The sequence below is a fragment of the Limulus polyphemus genome, unplaced genomic scaffold, assembly GCF_000517525.1.
Source record: "Limulus polyphemus unplaced genomic scaffold, Limulus_polyphemus-2.1.2 Scaffold3084, whole genome shotgun sequence".
NCBI lineage: Eukaryota > Metazoa > Arthropoda > Merostomata > Xiphosura > Limulidae > Limulus > Limulus polyphemus.
Genome location: NW_013668694.1, coordinates 114,767 through 124,634, shown reverse-complemented (window position 1 = coordinate 124,634; position 9,868 = coordinate 114,767). Strand labels below are relative to the sequence as shown.

Genomic DNA, 9,868 nt, shown 5'->3' with positions numbered 1-9,868 from the left:
CATTTGTTACCTGCCTATCATGTCTTAATTGTCATCTGTCTTTCATTTGTTACCTGCCTATCATGTGTTAATTGTTTGTCATCTGTCTTTCATTTGTTACTTGCCTATCATGTGTTAATTGTTTGTCATCTGTCTTTCATTTGTTACCTGCCTATCATGTGTTAATTGTTTGCCATCTGTCTTTCATTTGTTACCTGCCTATCATGTGTTAATTGTTTGCCATCTGTCTTTCATTTGTTACCTGCCTATCATGTGTTAATTGTCATCTGTCTTTCATTTGTTACCTGCCTATCATGTGTTAATTGTTTGTCATTTGTCATCTTTCTGTCATGTATTAATTGTTTGTCATTTGTCATCTGTCTGTCATTTATTACCTGTCTGTCATTTGTTACTCGTCTGTCATTTGTTACCTGCCTATCATTTTTTACCTGTCTGTCAATTGTTAATTGTTTGTCATTTGTTAATTATCTGTTATTTGTTGCCTGTCTGTCATTTGTTACCTGTCTGTCATTTCCAGATCGAAAAACCAAAAACATTTTTTAATTTAATACATTATGTCTCTGTATACCTTAAAAATTGGCATTCTAGACAAAATAATAAACTTACACTTGGAATTGTACAATTTAAGAAGTAATAATCTAGCATAACTAAGCAACTTTGTATAACTTAAAAATAATATCGTAGTCTAACTAATCAACTATGTACAATATGAAAACGACATCCTACTCAAACTAATTAACTTTTTACAACATGAAAATGACATCCTAGCTAAATTAATCAACTTTTTACAACATGAAAATAACATCCTAGCTAAATTAATCAACCTTGTGCAACATGAAAATAACATCATAGTTTAACTAATCAACTTTGTACAACATGAAAATAACATCCTAGTCTAACTAATCAACTTTTTACAACATGAAAATAACATCCTAGCTAAATTAATCAACCTTGTGCAACATGAAAATAACATCATAGTTTAACTAATCAACTTTGTACAACATGAAAATAACATCCTACTCAAACTAATTAACTTTTTACAACATGAAAATGACATCCTAGCTAAATTAATCAACTTTTTACAACATGAAAATAACATCCTAGCTAATTAATCAACCTTGTGCAACATGAAAATAACAGTTCCTAGCCTAACTAATCAACTTTTTACAACATGAAAATAACATCCTAGTCTGACTAATCAACTTTGTACAACATGAAAATAACATCCTAGTCTAACTAATCAACTTTTTACAACATGAAAATGACATCCTAGCTAAATTAATCAACCTTGTACAATATGAAAATAACAGTCTACTCTAACTAATCAACTTTGTACAACGTGAAAGTAACATCCTAGTTTAGCTAATCAACTTTTTACAACATGAAAATAACATCCTAGTCTAACTAATCAACTTTTTACAACATGAAAATGACATCCTAGCTAAATTAATTAACCTTGTACAACATGAAAATAACATCCTAGTCTAACTAATCAACTTTGTACAACATGAAAATAACATCGTAGTCTAACTAATACACTTTGTACAACATGAAAATAACATCATAGTTTAACTAATCAACTTTGTACAATATGAAAATAACATCCTAATCTAACTAATTAACTTTGTTTAACTAAAAAATAATATGATATTCTAACTAATCAACCTTATACAATGTAAGAAATAACGTCTTAGTCAAACTAATCGACTTTGTACATCTTGAAAACTAACATCTTCGTCTAACCAATCACTTAAGTTTTCTATGAACATAAAAGGTTACATCTTAGTCAACGTAATCACTGGTGGTTGCTATAATATTAAAATTCGAACATCCTACTCTACTTAATCACTAAAACATATAAGTAAATGAAGAATCAGCTTATTGTCTCCAGCAGAACATATCCAGAAAACATAATGTGGTGAAATTCAACCCGTTGGCAAAAGAAAGACCAATCTCTTCTGAGTGTACTGCGTTACCTTAGCACCGCTGGCTTTATCCACTTTATGATTTAACACCCATGGTAATATTCAGGCATTTCGTTCACCAATCTTATTTAATTACTCATGAACACTAGAGGCAAACTATTTATCTATTAACAATTACAAACATAAAAATTCACCTTCACTGTCTTTAAGTGCTACGTTCAGCACTTAACGATATAGTACTGCCTGGCCCAACTTGATCTCAACAATAGATACATACATGGACTGTGTTCAGAGTGTTAGAAAAATGGGCGTAGCTCAATCGTAAGGCTGAGCGAACTACTGGAGGGGATAAAATGCACGCGCTGTCAAAAGGACTGATGGTCTATACGACTGAGATGATTGGCAGATGCCGATGTTATCTTGTGACATTTATCTAATTTCATGCGCGTAGTGATATAAGTCCTTATACAAGTGTGTACGGTTGCCGTGGTGTACGTATATAATTGTGTGCATTTTCATTTAGTGAAGGCCATATGTATACAAATCAGTTAATTAATAATTGTGTATATAATAAAGATGAGTGTATATGTAAGACATCGTTGGAAATTCTTTACTCTTGTGACATACGTCATTGTTTAAAACCAGTTTTCTTGCTTAGATCCAGAATGACTGCGAAGTTTTTCTTACTGCCTTTGTACTCGAAATAATTGGAACTTTAAAGTCAATACAGGAATGACTAGATTAAGCAACTAGATCAGAAACCTATAGAATTCAAGTTACTTACCATTAATTTAAAACTACTGTTCAAACGGAAGGCAGCCAGCTAGCAACCCCTGCAGCCACAAAAGCTTTGACCCTTTAGCCGAATAACAAGATTGACGTTTACTGCTACACAACGCCCACGGGTGAAGATACCATGCATGGCGTCTCGACCCAGTACCTCACGAGCAGCAGCCTGACACGCTAACTACAAGGAAAAGGATGCTACAGTGGGTAGTAAACCTCATAATATGACCAACTGAGAACTGCAGTGTAAACTCTCTCATAAGGGGGTGTGTACATATAAACCTACGGTCTATGCTAGTTCAGCAGATAATTCAACTATGTTGAATGTACACAAGTGAGAGAAGTTTTCACCTATATTTCCTTTTTCTCATAAATCATTTGATTGGTTGTCACCTATATTTCCTTTTTCTCATAAATCATTTGATTGGTTGTCACCTATATTTCCTTTTTCTCATAAATCATTTGATTGGTTGTTTGATTTTAGCATCATACGTCGTTTATTCGCAGGTAGCTATGATGCTGCTATTTTATCATTCATATAGATGTACCACAGTGTTGTTGTTTCATTTACCAAACTGTAACAATTCTATGTTCTTAAATAGACGAAGGCCCGGCATGGCCAAGTAATGAGGGTCGCGGGTTCGAATCCCCCGTCACACCAAACATGCTCTCCCTTTCAGCCGTGGGGGCGTTATAATGTGACGGTCAATCCCACTATTCGTTGGTAAAAGAGTAGCCCAAGAGTTAGCGGTGGGTGGTTATGACTAGCTGCCTTCCCTCTAGTCTTTCACTGCTAAATTAGGGACGGCTAGCGCAGATAGCCCTCGTGTAGCTTTGCGTTAAATTCAAAACAAACCAAACTAAATAGACGATTTAACATATTAAATTTGTTATTCAAGAGATGATTTAGTGTATTACTCAATCTTATTCGAGATAGGAATTAGTGTGTTAATTTTGTTGTTAAAGAGAAGACTTAGTGTATTAGTCGATGCTATTCGAGATAGGAATTAGTGTGTTACTTTGTTGTTAAAGAGAAGATTTAGTGTATTAGTCGATGCTATTCGAGATAGGAATTGGTGTGTTACTTTTGTTGTTAAAGAGAAGATTTAGTGTATTAGTCGATGCTATTCGAGATAGGAATTAGTGTGTTACTTTTGTTGTTAAAGAGAAGATTTAGTGTATTAGTCGATGCTATTCGAGATAGTAACTTACCATTCTTATTAAAGACAGGCGTGTTAGTTTATTACTGATGTTATTCTAGACACCATTCAAGCTATGACCTATTATTATTCAAGACTGAATTCAATGCAATAATGTTTTATATTCAATACAGATTTCAGCGTATTAATTGTTATTATTGAAGATGAGATTAAGTGTATTACCTATTGTTATTCAAGATATTTGATGTATTATGTTATCATTTATACAGTAATCAGTGTATTATCTGTTGTCATTTAAGACATATTCAGTGTATTATCTATTACAAGCAGTGACAGGAAAAGTTTAAATTGATCTAACAAAAGTACCCATTCTCAATGATGGGAAAGGTTTAAGTTAATTTATCTGTTTAAATTATTTCATGGATTAAAATTAATAATTGTGTTGCCAAAGATCTGAGATACTTATACCACTAACCGCTAAAAGTAATTGTTGAACATTTCAGTCATGCTAAGAACCACTCAACAATAACATAGGTAAATCTACATTTATACCATACTTATACATACTTATACCACTAACCGCTAAAAGTAATTGTTGAACATTTCAGTCATGCTAAGAACCACTCAACAATAACATAGGTAAATCTACATTTATACCATGCTTATACATACTTATACCACTAACCGCGAAAAGTAATTGTTGAGCATTTCAGTCATGCTAAGAGTCACTCAACAATAACATAGGTAAATCTACATTTATACCATACTTATACATACTTATACCACTAACCGCGAAAAGTAATTGTTGAGCATTTCAGTCATGCTAAGAGTCACTCAACAATAACATAGGTAAATCTACATTTTTATTCTGTAAGTTACGGCACATTTTGAAATGTGAATGATAGTTTGATTAATTCCCAACAATTTAGTGTAGAATATCCTGCTTGCGAAATAAAATTTGGCGTCACCATTATTAATGTCTGTTCTCCCGTCATTTCAAAAGTGAATGTCAACTTTGCCTGCGTGCGTAGCTTTTCAAACGGGAGACAGACGAACGCTCGCACAGACGCTACGATCCGACTATATATATAATATCGTGTAAATAATATTCAATGTTCTATCCTTTGTTAATTAAGATACGAATCAGATAGATATCTGATTTTGGGCACTGATATCCATTGGTGAATAATGTTATTGGTATTCTAATGTTGACCGCAAACTTCTTGTTGTTTATAGATATGTATATATATAATATACAAAAATAATAATTTTGAACTAGTATAAATAGTGCTAATATTATTGGCGAGTGTTAATGTGGAATAAAGTTCTGGTGGACAATTATAGGAAGTGAATTATGACACATTTATTGGATAATGAATGCTATTATTTATGGAGAGTATACTGGTATTGATGGTGAGTGTTAACTTACTTTAATGATGTAAGCTGGTAACAAAAGATTGCAGTACTGTAGCTTAGTACTTTTATTCATTGTGAGTGTTAGTTTTAGGCCTTGAAGAATGCCTTAATGATATAATCCTAGTGCGAGAGTAGTCCCTGGTTCAAGTCCTGCTCAGGAGTGATAAAATAATTGATCTGGCGTCCGCACTAAACTCAGCATCAATATCGTGCGTGACCTTTGGAGTTTTTCTCTGGAGAAGTTCTTCATAATGAAAACATAAGAGGTCGAAATACAATGTATGCAACAAGCTTAAGTTAGGGGTTGGCAGAACTACGGCAACCTTATCGTTCTTCTTTGTCCTATTGTATGGCAACATGCAAGACACGTATATATATATATTTACATACCAGTGAACCCGTGGGCCTATGGCCCACATTTACAGGGCCGCTATAATACAAATTTATGCTTGAACTATTATTCTGTACTTTTCAGTTTAATTATCATTGCCGCTATAATGCAAGTTAAATTTCTTTGACCAAATTTGTAAGCCTACTTATTTACGTGCTCTAATGTAAATCAATGCAAAATTTGGGGATCACTTTTGGAGTAATCCCAGTAAAAGTGTTTTTGCGAAATACCCGGGTTTTCTAAGGGGTTGCCTGAAAAGTTTTACTTTTGTGCAACCTCGGGGCCTCATTTAGCGAACCCGTGGGCCTAAGGTCCACAATAACAGGGCCGCTATAATACAAATTTAATACTTGAACTACTACCATTCTCTACTTTTTCAGTTTAATTATCATTGCCGCTATAACGCAAACTGAATTTCATTAACCAAATTACAAACGGTAATTAGTAAGCCTACTTATTTACGTGCTCTAATGAAGGAGATTTCGGAAAATACCCGGTTCCCCAGGGGGGGGGGGAGTTTTACATTTGTGTAAACCTCGGGACCGAAACGATTCGTTTCGTACCACTTAGAAGTCGGTACAACCAGTGGATTAAGAGGAGTTACGTGACACACAGACACTGAATCTTATTATATATAAGTACCTAAATCATGTAAAATGGAGCAGCTTAACCATATATTACTTGTCCTATTGTCGGGGCCCCCCAGTAGCACAGCGGTATGTCTGCGGACTTACAACGCTAGAATCCGGGTTTCGATACCCGTGGTGGGCAGAGCACAGATAGCCCATTGTGTAGCTTTGTGCTTAATTACAAACAAACAAACCTATTGTCGGGATTCGTTGTTAGACACGCGTATATCAGTTCTATTTATAATAGTTAGGCACAAGGCTCACAGAAAAAAACTTGGGGGGGTCAAGTAATTCAAGTTTGAAAAATTATGAAATCGAAATACAAATACCTTATGATTTTTCAATAACATAGAAGAAGAATTTTACATATCTAGTCATTTTTTCTTTTTGAAAATCCAGGGGGGGGCAAGTGACCCCCCTTGCCCATTCCTGCGGGCGCCCATGGTTAGGCACCATACTTTAAACTCTCATTTTTTTTGTCACTAGCTAATAATCACAAAACTCATTGCTAAGCTGTCTTCGTACTTAAATTACCAGAACAAAAAACATAGAAAACATACTATATCATTATAGGAAACATACTATATTATTATAGAAAACATACTATATCATTGTAGGAAACATACTATAACATTATAGGAAACATACTATGTCATTATAGAAAACATACTATATCATTATAGGAAACATACTATATCATTATAGGAAACATACTATATCATTATAGGAAACATACTATGTCATTATAGGAAACATACTATATCATTATAGAAAACATACTATATCATTATAGGAAACATACTATATCATTATAGGAAACATACTATATCATTAATTACGTTGACTAAGATGATAAAATGTCAAAAGTTGTAACAGAAAAGGAAGAAAGAAATAATTTAAAATATTAAATTAACATTGCAGGTCTAAACAAAGTATAATAAACGCTAATTGTAATCATTTCCGGCTTTGCTTTAAAACAGATGATATAATGTATATTTAATTTTTTTCTTGTAAATTGGAAGGCACATAAAAAAGAAACCCTAAACATGTGGAGTAAGTTTAGCTGATTAAGTGTGTGTTTAGAACAAACAACAACATTTATATATATTTCGCATACAAATTCACTCTAGCTGTCAAGCTTTTATGTGTGTACACAAAGAAGCTGTTAAAGTCCAGCTAATATGTTTGTACACACATAACAAAGCTGTCCAAGGCAATCTGGTATACCTGCACAAAGTCAAGAAGTTATGCCTGTATCAGTAGAGGTTTATTTTGATTTCTTCATGTATATATATATATAGGCTTTCGCTGAAAATTGCTCTAAGTAATGTATATAAGAGCAGGCTAGTTTACATCACTAGCATTTGTTAATAATGTTTGTTTCCAATGCACTGTCTGAAGTGAAATTATGAGGCCATTCCTACACGTACTTTTTGGCCACTTAATCCAAGCTGAGTTGTATTTAATCACTGATGTTTAATATATCAGTTAGAATGAATAGCAGAAGTATTTAATTATTATCACTAAAACACTGATGAAACGTGGTCTGGTGGCTAGTGTGCTGGATCCTAATTCGCATTACATTACAACAACAACAAAACTCGCGTGCTGGAGTGTGAACCATAGATCCTAATTCGCATTACATTACAACAACAACAAAACTCGCGTGCTGGAGTGTAAACCAAGGATCCTATTTCGCATTACATTACAACAACAACAAAACTCGCGTGCTGGAGTGTCAACCAAGGATCCTAATTCGCATTACATTACAAAAACAACAAAACTCGCGTGCTGGAGTGTCAACCAAGGATCCTAATTCGCATTACATTACAAAAACAACAAAACTCGCGTGCTGGAGTGTTAACCAAGGATCCTAATTCGCATTACAACAACAACAAAACTCGCTCTGTACTTTGAAGCTGTAGTTGCGTTATAAGAGCAGCGGTTAAATGTCACTTTTTGGTTAGACAAGAATTGGCGATTGGTATTGTGGGTTAATTGCCTTTTCTTGTTGACTATCAAATCAATAATAAGGAGAGCCACTTTTGTAATATTGCGCAACTGTTTTAGAACAGAGAATACAATTTTTTGAACACATAAAACAAAGAAAATATTTCATATTTCACCCTTTATACCATTGACTCTCTTTCTATACGATTTTTTTTTTGAACAAAACTATCTTGTGGAGTTTTTGACAAAACATTGATTGTTTTCTATGACCTAAATTCAACCGGTCCTACTTCTTATATGCATGCAGTTAAGTCTAAGAAATCTCTTTAAACGTATATAAAAAACAGTAGTTGCTGCTATGCTATGCACACACATGACATAATAACATATTTGTTGTTTATGTCAAATATTCGCTCAAAGCAACACAAGGGTTATCTGCACTAATCTTCATTTCGTATACTAGACGGTAGGTAGCTAGTCAACAACACCTATCGCAAACTCTAGGGCTACTATAATCGAAGAGGAATATTTACTATATGCCTTAAAAACAGAAATTCATTGTTTTCATGACATGTTTCTACAAAGATAGAACACTTGCATAGCTTCGAAAATTAATTATTAATAACTTGTGGTCTAAAGAAAGCTAAGTAAAAAAAAAGCTTTTAGGGTTCAGATTATTACTTTTATAGCTTCTGTTGAATTGCTGTGTTAAAAGTTTCTGAGTAATACAATTGCAATGTTAAAGCTACGAAAAATATAAATTCTGTGGAATTTGTTAAAGCCCCCTGGAACGACATACAACGTACAAAAATGTTTTTACAACTGATAACTGTGTAGAAAGGATGTATTTAGAATGATTGTTAACTAGCAAAACTTTGTTACTGAAAAGGTCCTTTCGATATAAAACAATTCAAAGTAATAATAATAAAAAAACAACAACACTTTATGAATTAAATGTTAATCCAGTTCTACTTTTATTCCTTTAGATGGCGCGACAATCGATAAATGAATTTGCTTTCAAATTACGGAAACATATACGTTATGTACCATAGCCAATAGATTAACAACTTAATTACTATATATTTTAATTTCATGTAGTATACATTTACTCGGATGTATAGATAAACCATGTATTGTTTTACATAGAACTGGCGTTACACTTACATCATGGAAATCCGCCATCTCGGAGGCCATAGGTGTAGGATACCTGTACTGCAGAGAAACCGAAGCAAGGATCGCTGTACCACTAGACATAGGTCGGAGAGTGGGTTCAACTAACTTGTATAAAGTGATTGCTTCTTGCGTGACTGACGCGTGCAGTTTCACGTCTTCAAGACAGAATGACTCGACTATCTACCGAGATCACCTGTTTTCACTGGATCCTTTCTGTCGCCTGCAGTTCGTATTACTGCCAATCAAGCCTGCTTCTGTCAAGCGCCAATCACTGACCACGCACAAAGGCGACAGCTCACTGATGGGGCTGGAACACAGAAAAATATGTTTTCTGAATGAACCACTGCTGATCCAACTGCAGGGTGCACGCAGTGCACGCGCCACCTTTGGGTCCCTCGCCCTAAAGGCTTTTGCGGAAAGCGCGGATGCTGACGATGG

The 9,868-nt window shown here is 34.2% G+C and overlaps 1 protein-coding gene across 1 annotated transcript in view; it reads right to left on the bottom strand.

Moving 5' to 3' along the window:
- Positions 1-9,511, bottom strand: part of LOC106468625 (Krueppel-like factor 1) — an 11,709-nt gene extending 2,198 nt beyond the window's left edge. The window contains exon 1 of the mRNA XM_013929054.2: positions 9,422-9,511. Coding sequence (XP_013784508.2) covers positions 9,422-9,511 — 90 coding nt within the window. The remainder of the gene's footprint in view (positions 1-9,421) is intronic.
- Positions 9,512-9,868: the final 357 nt, after the last annotated feature.